The 13763-nt window shown below is 36.2% G+C and overlaps 1 protein-coding gene across 8 annotated transcripts in view; it reads left to right on the top strand.

The window, feature by feature from the left end:
- The window catches only part of ILRUN (inflammation and lipid regulator with UBA-like and NBR1-like domains), a 117041-nt gene that overhangs the window by 62408 nt on the left and 40870 nt on the right, over positions 1-13763 (top strand). For all 8 annotated transcript variants that reach the window (XR_011974174.1, XR_011974177.1, XR_011974175.1 and 5 more), the window contains exon 3: positions 2663-2860. Coding sequence is in view for 5 of the 8 variants with exons in the window: in XM_072641811.1 (XP_072497912.1) it covers positions 2663-2860 (198 nt within the window). In the remaining 3 variants the exon portion in view is untranslated. The remainder of the gene's footprint in view (positions 1-2662; positions 2861-13763) is intronic.

Genomic DNA, 13763 nt, shown 5'->3' with positions numbered 1-13763 from the left:
TCTGTCTCTGTACTGAAAAATACTTCTGCAACCTTCCTTGTCATGAAATGGTGAAGTAAAAATGACCATTATGGTATAGGTTATGCACGGCACGTGTGTGTGTGTGTGTGTGTGTGTGTAAAAATTGTTGCCTCCTCCAGCACAAGTTTTTTCCATAAATACTTGTTAAAGTCTAGCTGCTATTCTCAGTTTTATCATATTTATATTATTTATTTATGTATTATATTTATATATAATAATATATATTTATATATTATTTAATTTATATATTATATGCATATATAATGTTATAATTAATTCGCATACATCAGATACTAAGATGGAACTGTGCCACATTTGTATTCTCCCACTATTGTTACCAATGAGAATACATCACTGTAAAAATGTTGGCAGATTGGTTTAATTTCCCATCTTCATACATTCTTGAGATGAGCCAGCTTAACTAGATTTTATACCAAGATCTCTATAGCCTCATTTTTTTTCCTCAGCTACGTTTTTTGAAATGATACTGCTTGTAATCTTTTGTTATTTTCCTTGGTATAATATCTTACAAATAAGCTTGTACCCTAAAACAGGTGTCACTCTTGTCCACAGAAGTTGCTTTGCTAACTAGAACAAATTTCTAAGTTCTTTGAGCTTTCTTATAAACGGGTCTGCTGTTAGGATTGAATTAAAAATTACCCAAAACAGAATGCCTATTTTGTGATTCTCTGTATTCTTATACTTCCCAGTCATGTGTTTGGGGTCTGATAAGTAGCTACTTTTCCACTAAATTGTTTTTCATCAGCTACTTTTCTCCTCCTGAATATATACTTGCCAGGACACAAATATCTTGTATAATACAGTAGAAATAAAAATATTACTTGGGTGTGTTGTTAGTATATTGGCTGTAGTGCCGTCACTGATTATTTTGCTTTCTGTCCAGCAAAGAAGCTTCTCTAGCACGTTTTTTGCTTAAGGAGACATGTTGAAATAAAAAAAAAAATTTCTCCAAGAGGCTTTCTCCTTTAGTTACATCCACTACAATTTATGCTTTGGGGGGAGGAATTCTACTTCAGGTTAAGACTGTAGAACTTCATTCCTTGTGCTCAACTGTGTACCTTTTTTCAGTACTAAGTATCTCAAACTAAATCAATCATTGGAAAAAAATCACTAAATCATAGATAGATAGATTGATCGATAATTGTGTAAAGAATCATTATCTCCAGATTAGGTATTTTAGTAATTTCCTTGTTCTAGATTTCCCTTTACTCCTCAGAATGTATCTATTTCCAGTGTAAGAGTTTCTCTTCTTGGTTTTTCTAAGTTGGTCTTCTCATATTAGGTATATCTTCTAAACCTCCTAATCTAAGCTAGATCCCCCTTCTTCTAGGCTGCTTTGATCACCAAATAAGAAAGTAGAACTGTTTCAGGACCTCCAATTAAAGTAGAATTGTCTCTTAGTCTTCATTTTCTTTTGTCTTGTAACTCTAGAATTTGACTGTGATAAACCAGCTCTCTGGAAGCTACCTTAGCTTGCTAGCCTCTTTACCTCCAAATTATCTAGACTTTGCTGACAGTTATCATTATATATACCTTCTTTTCTCTTATAGCTCACTACTTTTTATTGTATGGTATGCCTAAGTCCAAAGCTTTTGATCTGCCAGATAACTCCCAATCATTGGAGTTAATTGCTTCCTTAGAGACATAAGCATCAGACTCTGACTTCTACAGAAGAAAAAACAGAGTAATACATGTAAGAGGATGGAAAAGGATATTAGTCACAGGGAGGCTTCCTGTCAGTCACATTGTGGCCCTGAATTTTTTACCAAATTGATGCTTTGTAAATCAGTAAAAATATATTCTAAAAGCACTGTGTTTCTGTGTCTTCAGGTCTTTGCCAAAGCTTTTGTTGTTGTTGTTGTTATTTGCACCATATCCTGGAGGATTGTTGGCCAAAGCCTCCAGAATCTCTCAGTACAGCTTGGCAGTAGGAGCATCTACACTGGTTGCCAGAACAATAGCATTGGGTTTTTTTCTTTCCTACTAATGTATCAACTCCAAGAACATAGAATTACCATTTGGCTCACCTGTCACATTTCATGTCTCTCTACTTAAGAGGACACAGGAAAGGAATAGAAGTGATACCAATTATTTAAATAGGAAATATGGGTATGACCTTGGTTGCCCCAGCCCTCAACAAATCAGAATGGTTAGTAAATTGAAGAATCAAGGATGAACAAAATGACAATTTCATTTTCATCTTCAACTTAAGAAGTTGCAGACCATACAGTAACTCTTAAATAGTTAAGTGAAGCCACCAAAGGATTAACAATGTAGTTGGACACATTTGGTACCTGCAGTTTCTTAGTGTAGCTGATGATGATGACATATCCTGGGCTTGTTAGGCTTTTGAGTTCTTTATTCTTGAGCACTTGTTTTACTTCTGCTTGTGAGTCCTTTTGAGGATGTGAACTCGTTTATTGATCTGAGGTTATTTGCTGTCATGCTTATTGTTTCTGGCTGGTTGTAGAAACGGTATAATCCTAGGAAATAAACAGCTTGTGTGTGTGAAGGAGACTAGAAAGTTTGAGCAGTTATTTCAGGTTGCAGGCATGTTGCAAGCTACACCAACCATGGAATCAGTAATATCTTAACCTTTTTTTTTTTTTTCTGAACTCAGGAACAGAGGCCTGGCCACCAGGGGTTTGTCTTAAGTATGTTGGGGGAGACCAATTTGGACATGTGAACATGGTGATGGTGAGATCATTAGAACCCCAAGAGATTGCAGATGTCAGCGTCCAGATGTGCAGTCCCAGCATAGCAGGAATGTATCAGGGACAGTGGCGTATGTGCACCGCTACAGGACTCTACTATGGAGGTGAGTCTGTCATCTTGTAACCCTAGATGAGGAGCACTCATTGTTCACTGAACCTACTTGTGTAGCATCTTTTAAACAGTCCCCAAATATAGAGCTTAAATAAGTTTAGAGTAGGATAAACTACCCTACTCTTAAGGGTAGATTTATTTCCTTTTACCTTGATAATTTGATTTAAATTTAGCTTAGTAAGCAAAAGAAGTGTGCTAATGTGCTATGCTATATATTGCTTATTTTTAGTTATCATGCTTATCACATAATGTGTTAGGTGCTGTGCAGAATTTAGAAGTCTTAGTCTCCATCCTCAAGGAGGTTAATAGAAGGTTAGAAGTCATACCAAACAGACATGTAAGATATGTGTAGTTTTATGTGAATATCTACCATGCTAAAAACATTTTTTTCTCTTCACTTTTTTCGTGCTTTTTAGGTGAGAGGAAACTGGTGTATGTTATTTATGTTATTCTTTTATTCCAAAGATCACTCTTTATCTTGTTTTCTTTAGTGAAGATTGTAGTTTTCAGAACTCTGTTTGCTTTTAGTGTAAAGTTGGGGATAATTATAACCATTCTATGTTACATTAAAGTAGTTTTTTTTTTCTCAAAAACTAACATAGGAGGTGATATAGATCTCCATTGCATTTAATATAGGCATCATGGACTTTTAGGAGTGAAAGAAACCTTAGGAGCTTACCTAATCCATTCTTTCCTCTAGGCCAGGCCCATTCATGAGAGATGAAAATATATATCTTGTTGCACCCCCAAATTGTTTTATAATTAAATAGAACTGTCTTTTGTTGGGGTTAGGGATGGCCATTTTAACAATCTTCATAGGATTACAATGTTTAGAAGTGGAAAGAACCTTAGACATTAAGTCTCTAACACCCCTGTTTTACAGATGAGCAAACAGGTATGTGAAGTAAAGTGTTTGCCTCAGATCTTAGAGGTCCAGATTTGGTCCCGGGTTCTAATATTTTTGCATTGAATCACAATGTTTTCTTGGGCTAAGCCTTAGAGGGTCTGACTTTCCTTTGTTAAATGCTATCTTATTTCTCTAATAGTAGCAGTCATAAAGTAATTTATTTCTTATTTTTTGAGCATTTGCAGAAGGGTTTCTTGTCTTTTTTCACTTTAGTTTGGTTGAATTAGATGTCACATTTTAAAAATCCTAGGTGGCACAATGGTTAGAGCTCTGTACCTGGGCTTAGGAACTCCCAAATTCAAATCTGGCTTCAGACGCTTACTAGTTGTGTGACCTAAGGCAAGGCACCTGTTTGCCTCAGTTTCCTCAACTGTAAAATGGGATTAAAAACAGCATCTGTCTTGCACAGGGTTGTTGTCAAATGAGATAACCATTGTAAAGCATTTAGCACAGTGCCTGGCGCACAGTAAGCGATATATAAATGTTAGCTATTATTATTACAGTTATCACTCTACATTTGTGGGGGCTCGGGATGCAAGACTCCCATGAATGTGAAAAACTCTGAATAACTCTAGGCCCACCCCAAAGCTTTATTTTTGTTAATTCTGCTTAGATTTATTCAACACAGAGAACAAGTAAAATACGCTGCAACCATGAAATAGTTGGCGTTTCTATGAGAGATTAGTACCTCACACACTGCAGTGTCTTTGCAGCTGCTGGCTGCAACAACTGCTGCAGGGATTTTTTTTCTTCACAGCTCAAGATAAACAAAGATCACTTCAGGAGAAAATCATGTGCCTGATTCTGGGTAGCTGAGAAACAGAGAGGAAGCATTTCCAGAGAGTGCTTAGCCTGTGTTCAGTACGCTGAAACTTTGAACAAGATTTTACTGTTTCTAATTTAGGAATATATGCACATGATAGTAAGAGAGAAAATATTTATGCATTGGTGATTTAGTAAATGATTTTAGTTCTCTTTACATGTGTGCATCATTTGCAATTTTCCACAGCAGCACATCACAAATCTATAAAAATTCCTTTTAATTATCGATGGCCCACCTGCTAATAACCAAAACCACAAATCTGAAACCCACAAATGTCAAGGAGTAACTTTTAGCTATTATGTATTATTTCTTATGGGAAACCTTTCCTGATCCTCCAAGTATCTCTGATCTCACTTGCCAGCTTTGAATTTACCTTGTATTTACTTTGTATATGAGGCAGTGTGGCATAGTAGAGAGTTAGTTGTTCTCTGAACCAGGAAAGCCTGGCCTCAGTTCCTGCCTCTGAGTTCCACTGGCTGTGTTGCCCTGACAAGTCACTTAACCTTGCCAGTGCTCCAGTCCAGCAGGGTCAAACTCAAACAGAAACAGATCACTGTGGGCCACATACTGACTTAGAACACCACACACCAACATTATCTGTGATTTACTGTACTATTTTGTTGAACATTTCCCATTACATTACATTACATTACATGAACAGTTCAAAACCCCAGGCTGCCTTGACCCCCTCTCTTGCCTTGCATTTTAACAGAGGAAACTTCTCACCGGGTTCTCTCTATACCAGTTAAATCACAGGTCCAGTCTATCTTTATGCCTACTTTGCATATATTTTCCTATTCATATCTGCACATGTTGTTTCACCCAACGAAATAATATGCTCCTTTAGGGCAAGCAGATTTGGATTTTTGTCTGTGTCCCTCACACTGAGTATGGTGACTGGCACACTCAGTAGCTTAATATGTGCTTGTTGATTGATTGTTCTCCTCAGGAAAAAATCCTAAGTGTGACATCTGTTATCTATAAAATAAGGAGGTTGAGGTTGACTGGATGACCTGTAGGTCCCTTTCAGCTCTAAATCTATGATTCTATAATTATAGAACATATATATATATATGTATGTATGTATGTATGTATTGGAATTACAAATGACATCTGATCTGTCAGATAGTGACACTGATTTGTGTGTGTGTGTGTGTGTGTGTGTGTTAATTGTTGTTGTTTGGTTGTTTTAGTCATGTCTTACTCTTAGTGACCCATTTTGAGATTATTCTTGGCAGAGATGCTAAAGTGGTCTGTCATTTCCTTCTCCAGCTCATTTACAAAGGAGGAACTGAGCAAACAGCATTAAATGACTTGCCCAGGGTCATGCAGCTAATAAGTGCCTGAGGCTGGATTTGAGTTAAGATCTTTCTGACTCCAAGCACAGGACTCTAACCATTGTGCCACCTCGCTGCCTTTGAGGGCCTAAAGTAGGACAGTTGTGGTGTGAATGAATGTAGATTGATAATGAGAAATGTTGTGGATATAAAATTGACAAGACTTTGCCGCTGATTGGCTATACATGGATTGAATGAGAGTAATCACATCAGGGACTCTTTAAGTTTCTCCCTGAAGCCAAGACCCATCATTTTTTTAACACTAGTAGTTCGGTGTTGTCAAGTTAAAGTTGTTGGTTACTCAGAAGGTATTATGGAGTTTCATGATGGGCATAAATAAGTTATTGTTGTTCATTTGTTTTGAGTTGTGTCTAACTTTTCATGACCCCATTTGGAAATTGGTGTTGTAGATGATAATCACAGCTGTGTGTCCAAAAAAGGAAATGGGCCATTCATGTAGCTTTTGATACCTACACAATGGCAAGAGGGCTAGAGGAAGTCCCCTAGAACATTGAATGGGTCCATTGAGGAAGATTTATGGGTTGATGTATATAAGAGCCTCATAGGAGGAGAAAATATAGAGGTGATCTGCATTGTTGCAGGGAATTACCATTATTGATAAGATTACAGACCCATTGAAACATCAAAATACACACCACTGGAAGGTTTACTATGTAGTAGATGTACATTATTTCATTGAACCTCAGAAAAACTTTGTGAGGTAAATGCTACTGGGAGTTTCACTCTATTTAAAAAAGGTACACATTCATATTCTCTCCCTCTTTAGTCTGAGATAATTTTTCTTTTTAGTTCACTATTTCCTCATTCCTCTAGAGAATTAAAAGGGGAATTAGAAGAAAGTACATCTTCATTACAACATTCTAATTCTCTTTTTTAGTCTTTAAAATCAGTCATATAAATTTTAAGCCTTTAATACTATTAATATGTATACTGACTTTCATTTAAGACTGATAATGCTACTATGTATTTGCTGTTAATAAGGTGTGCTGTTACAGATGATAATTTAAACAATAGAAACAACTTGGTAAGCAATAGTATTTTATATTAGATTTTATTAAAAATAACTTCATTATTAAACTGTCTTTTAAGTTACTCTTTGGTTTGAACCTTCCTGTTGATTTTGTAAAGTAAACAAAAGCCAACTTGTGAAGCTTAAACTGATTTTCTTATTTTTTATTTTATACTAAATATATCATATATATACTTTATATTTTAGTATAAAATCAATTTTATTGATTTATTTTGTTGTTATATCACAATCATTTCATGTTCTCCCTCCCATTCCAGTTGAACTCTTGTGACAAAGAAAAGCAGCTAGCATAAACAAACAGGACAGTAAGTGCATGTGACTACTGTATAACAACATTCTGCTGTAATATTCTCCCATCTCTCTGCTCTTAGGAGAGGAAGCTATTTTTACATTTGAAAATGACTTCGAATTTAATTTCCTTGTAATGATTTTAAAAAATTGTTACCTTTTTAAAAAAACATTTCCAGTATATCCCTTCTCCTCCTTCCCTCAGCAAGATAGGCCTTTTAACCAAAATTTTAAAAAGAAACAGGAAAAAAAGATTTCACCACAATGAACCAATACATTGATCTTGTTCTATAATATAGGCAATATTTTTACCCATCTTCTCCCACCTGTGCAGAGAAGTGAAGTATCTTTTCTTAACTCTTCTCTGTGACCAAACTTGGTATAATTATACAGTATTTAGTTGAATTTCCTTGTGATTTCCATTTATGTAGTTGTAGTCATGTATACTTTTTTCACTCTCCTCATTTATCTCTACATCCATTCATGCAAGTCTTCCCATGTTTCTCTTCCTCATTCATATTTTATTACACAGTAATATTTCATTGTATTCACATACCAGAGTTTCTTCAGCCATTCCCTAATTGATGGGTATCACTTTATTTCTAATTGTTTGCTACCACAAAGAGTATTATTATGAATGTTTTAGTATGTATTAGACCTTTTTTTCTGTCTTTGAATTCCTTAGGGTATCTGCCTAAAAGTGGGAGCCCTGTTACAGAGTATGGACAGTTTAGTCACTTTTCTCCCATAATTCCAAGTTATTATCCAGAGTGGGAGAGAGCCAATTCAGAACTCCATCAACAGTGCCAGTGTCCCTATAGCCCTTCCAACATTTCCTCTTAATGATGGTGGAAGTTTTGTGTTTTTTTAATTGTTTTTGATCATCTTTGTTCATTTTTGTAGTGTGAGGTGAAAACTAAGTAGTGTTTTAGTTTACATTTCTCTTACCATTAATTTCTCTTACCATTGTAGTTCTGCTGAAAACTGTTCATGACCTTTGATCACTACATGGCCTATTGTTGAAATCATGCTGACTCTTTATGTCATTGCTTCCTTTTCTGAAAATTCATTGCTGTTCCTAAGAGTACATTCTGAAATTTTCTGAAGAAATATAGTAAAGCTCATTGACCCATAAGGTTGTAGGTTCCATTTTCTGTCTTTTATTTTTTTTTTGAATATTGGGAAAACATTTTTCCTTTTCTAGTACTGCTTAGTACTTTTCCATTTCTCCATTATCTTACAAAAATCCCTGACACTGGTGCAGCTATCCCATCTGCCATTTTTTTTTCTAGTTTCTTGAATTATGAATCATGTGGGATTTTGGTGATTTTTCTTAACTCATCAAGGATAGCTGGTTATTGTTTTTTCATTTATCTTAGGTTTCAAATCCCTGTTAGCCATTTTTCTACTCTTCTTTCTTTTTATTTTTTAGCGAAGAAAACAAAAGCAAAATAAGATTTGAGCTGCTTTGCTTTGTCTCTGAGTTGTCACCATTCTGTGTATACTGAGCAGGGCTCAGTTTGCTGCTTTCCTTGCCTTGGGAGCTCTTACTTTTTTCTGAGTCCCAGGGACATCACATGGTGAGAGACCCCAAGTTGAGACTCGGAAGTGAGTCAAGATTGAGAGCATTATATACTCTCCTACTTTTCTCATTGGAGCTACTCTTATCCTCTGTTAACTCTGTACTAATTCCTCAGTGGTCCTTGTGATAATACTGAATTCCAGATTGTGGAAAAACATTCTCCACCCCTACCCTTGCCCAAACCTTATTTTTTTACACACTCATCCTCTTTCACTTCAGTTTCTGTCCTCTGGTCTTCTACTGTATATGTTCCTACTCCTTCTACAATGTTATCTGCAATTCTCTATAATAATTCACTATAATAAAATAAATTCCCTTCCTTGTAGGCCTGTTTATTTCATGTTCTGTTCATCTTTTGCTTCCCACTGAGTTCTAGCTCCCCTAAATAATAATACATTCCTGGTCTTCCTTTCTAGTGTTGGTTGCACCTTCTCTCATATTCCCCAATTTAATAGTCCCAGAGGTAGAGCTGGAATACTCTTTGTTTCTCGTCATGACTTCTAGACTCTACCACTATAACTGAGTTAACTTTCTCTTCTTTGAAGTGGACTATGTATCACCCAATCATATTTCTGGTAGTTGTTATCCACCAATCTCCAGGACATTCTTGATGCTTTTTCAGTGAGTTCAATCTGACTCACCTTTTTTGTTCCAATTTCTGCCTTCATACTAGGAGACTTCAACAGACGTGTTGATACTCAGATACCCTAACCTTCAAATTCCTCAATCTACCCAGCTCCCAAGACTTACTTTTCTACTTCTCCTCAGCTGCACACAGGGATCTGGTTATCACCCATAAGTCTTGTACTTCCATGTTCAAGATCTCTAAAATTATGTTATCTGATAACTGTTTCGTATCTTTCTATTTTGCTTTATTTCTCCTGAATTTATTTTTTTTGTTATCACTTCAGTAAACAATCTGTCCATCACTTAGTTCTTTATTAGGCCAAACCTATTCAGCTTCTGTTTAACTTGACCTTGTACTGTCCTCTATTCTTGAATCTTCTATTCCATCTTTGTCCTATTACTATTTATACCTTGCCAAACCTCAACCCTAGATTACTTTTACCACTTGGCTTCTCTAACTCTACATCTGCTACTGAACAGGGTGCGAAGAAGTCAGGACATTGTACTAATTGAGCCCATTACAAATTTGTGTTACCTAATTAACTAGGCCCTCCCTGTATCAAGGCAATCCTTTTACTCCTCCTTAATTGGGTATACTATGTACCATTGTGTTATCTCCATAATGAATATTCCAAACTACGCCTTTCCTCCAGTCTTCTCAAGGTATCCCCTTCCCCAGCTCTCAGATAAGTGCCTCACTTCCCTAAGTCACTACAAAAGCTGAGGCACCTTACCTTAACTTTCACTCTTTTCTAAACTCTTCACAGTAGATTCACTGACTGGCTTGAGACACTGAATTGCAACTGGTTTCTCCATGTATCAGTGATCTCCTAATTGCCAAATCTAATGGCCTCTTCGCTGTCCTTCCTCCTATTTGTCATCTCTCTAACATTTGACAGAGTTGATCACTTTCCCCTACTTGTTACTTTCTTGTGTCCTAAGTTTTATGACATTTTTCTTTTCTGATTTTCCTCCTTATGTGAGAACATTTCTCATTCTCCTTTGCTCATTCATCATTCATGTCATGCTCTCTGTGGATTTCTCTCATTTATACATCTTGGTCAGTCTTCTCTTTTCTCACATATTAACTTCCAAGAATTTGATCTCTATACAACAAGTCTCAGATCTACATATCCAGCTATGGTCTCTCTCCTGATTTGCAAGCCTGAATAATAAATTACCTGTTAGACATTTCAAACTGTATTCCTGTAGGCATCTGAAATTGAACTTCCCTCAAATCCACCCTGCTTTTGAGCTTCCCTGTTACGTTGGAGGATGCCATCATCTTTCTAGTCACCGAGGTTATCAGCATTAGTGTCACTCATCACATATCCAATCAATTGTTAGATGTTATTTCAGCCTTCACAATGTCTCTTATGTATATATTCCTTCCACATCACTTAACCACTTTGCTGCTGTTTTTATCCAGTTTTCAGTTGTGTCTAACTCTTTGTGACCTCATTTAGGGTTTTCTTTGGGAAAGATACTGAAGTAGTTTGCCATTTCCTTCTCCAGCGTATTTTACAAATGAGGAAACTGAGGCAGACAAGGTTAAGGAACTTGCCTAAGGTCACACAGCTAGGAAGTGTCTGAGGCCAGATTTGAACTCATGAAGACAAGTATTCCTGACTCTAGGCTCAGCGCTCTATTCACTGTACTGCCTAGGTGCCTGCTCAGCCACTGATCTCTTCATATCCTCATTATCTTTTCCCTGGTTTTGACTTTTTATTTGACTGTATTGCCACCTTTCAGTAAACTTTGATGACTTTCTCTTACTTCTGGAATCAGGAATAAATATTCTTCTTTGGCATTTGAATCTCTTTCTGACCTGGTTCCTGCATACTTTCATCTAGTTGAATGGGCTTACTTGCTGTTCCTCATCTATGGCATTCCATGTTGTCATTCTTGGGGTACACTTCCTTTTTTTTTCCTCTCAAAACCCTTGGTTTTCATTACAATTTGACTCAAGTACCACATTCTCCACAAGATTTTTCCTGATTTCCTTGAACTGTCAGTGAACTCCATCACAAAACTTTTTTGTATATGTTATACATACACCTATATTTGTACATGTTGTTACCCTATTAGAAGAGAAGCCCCTTGAGATCAGGGATGGTTTCATTTTTGTATTTGTTCACCCCCTGACCTTAGTATAGAGCCTTGGCATATAGTAAATGCTCAGATGTTTGATGATCAATTGGCTCTATTCCTTCTTTTGTTTTCCTTTTTTCCAGCATAGCAAAAAAGCAAATCCCCCAGAAACCTACAAAAACCTACAAAAAATCAAACCTTTCTGTTTTCGTGAGCTTTTCTCACAAACTTTAGCTTGTTGTATTTTAGCATTCTTGATGCATTCAACCAGTATTATGCTAAACTTTTTTCTTCATTCTTTGTTTCTTTTCTTTGCTTTTATCTTCTCCATCTGTTTTTTTTTTTTTTAAAGCTAAATTGGTCCATGAGTTCCTTGTGTGTCTATATTGGTTCCTGGTTAATTCTCTCTTTTCTTCCTTGGTGGCTTTTCTTTGTATTTTCGAAATTTCATTCTTTAGAATTCCTTAAAGAATTTTAGTCCCTTGTATCTCCAAGAGATCATAAAAATGGGAAAAGGTCCCACATGTACAAAAATATTTATAGCAGCACTCTTTGTAGTTGCCAAAAACTGGAAGTCAAAGGGATGCCCATCAATTGGGGAATGGCTGAATAAATTATGGTATATGAATGTAATGGAGTACTATTGTGCCATAAGAAATGATGAACAAGAAGACTTCAGAGAGGTCTGGAAGGATTTAAATGATCTGATGCTGAGTGAAAGGAGCAGAACCAGAAGAACTTTGTGCACAGCAACAACCACAGTGTGCGAGAGTTTTTTCTGGTAGACTTGGAATTTCGTAATAACGCAAGAACTTATTAAAAAAAAAATCCCAATGGTGGTTTTCTAAGGCAAAATGCCTTCCACACTTAGAGAAAGAAATATGGAAGTCATTCGCAGAATGTAGCAGATCATGTTTGTGTGTGTGTGTGTTTTTGTGTATCATGTTTTGATTTGTTATACGATTTCTTCCATTTATTTTAGTTCGACTACATAGCATGACTATAGTGAAAATGTACTCAATAGGAAAGTATATGTAGAACCTATACAGAATTGTATGCTGTCGTGGGGAGGGAGGGGAGTAGTGGGGAGTAGGTGTGGGGGGGATAAAATCTTAATTTTATGGCAGTGATTGTAAAACATTAAAAAATAATAATAATAAAATAAAATTAAAAAAAAAATTTAGTCCTTGAGTCCTATTTTCTCTCTGATCCTTTGAAATGGATTTTTCCAGAGTCTAGGATGAATTTCAGATTATACCCAGGTTTCCTCTGCTCTTTCAAACTTTAAGAGGTAGTGATTCTTTTACCTTCAAAGTTCCTGTCATTTCCATTCTAGTATCCTTTCCCCCTTGCTGGTCAGATCCATCATAGCGGTTATTTGAATTGTTTCTTCTGTCATCTGAGTGATAAAATCATTAAGATTTGCTTTTGCCAGAAATGCATGCTTTTGTGCATGCCTGGTTAATTGAAGTCCATCCTGATTACTCTTATCATACCTCTATTCCAGGCTTATGATCTATTTCTAGTATTCTTTCCCTTCTCTGTCTAGGTGGTATGTAATGTATTCTGATAGATGTATATCTATCTGTCTGTCCCTTTTGATCTTCTGTTGTGCTTATTCCTTTAGATCAGGTTTATATAATATACAAAAGGATTTCAGGCGGCCTGCCACTGCGCATTCGCTCTTGCTTGTCATGTGACCTGTGACAGCCAACTGTCATCATCCTGTCTCTAGTTACCTTTACTCTTGCAAAATGAATCACTCAAAACCTGTCTGTGGCCTGAAGAAGTTTAGCCCATTTTAATTTTGACCCCTACCTACTGTCAAGTTATGTAGGTCTGCTTTAGGTTCTTATATCCTTGCATGAGTGTATCTTCCTAATATATAGTGCTTTGCTACTCTGCCCCCATAATGCCCTCTTGTTTGTGTCTTTTGAATAAAATATAACCTTCCAGAGGTATATTCTATTTTCATTGATCAGATTTGACTCGTGAAAGATTTGCCAGTATTCCATCTTGCCTGTTAGATATACTTGATCCATTTGTATATAAAACTTTGAAGTCATGAGTTTTATTAATTGCCCCTTTGGTGGATTTTATCAATTGTTGGGCACTCTTACTGATAATTTTATATTGTAACTATATAGCTACGTGGTTGTACTTAGTTTTCTCCCTCTCATTTCTTTTCT

Source organism: Notamacropus eugenii, chromosome 2 (genome assembly GCF_028372415.1).
Source record: "Notamacropus eugenii isolate mMacEug1 chromosome 2, mMacEug1.pri_v2, whole genome shotgun sequence".
Lineage (NCBI taxonomy): Eukaryota > Metazoa > Chordata > Mammalia > Diprotodontia > Macropodidae > Notamacropus > Notamacropus eugenii.
The sequence above is the reverse complement of the archived record's forward strand: the minus strand, read 5'-3'. Positions and strand labels throughout refer to the sequence as shown.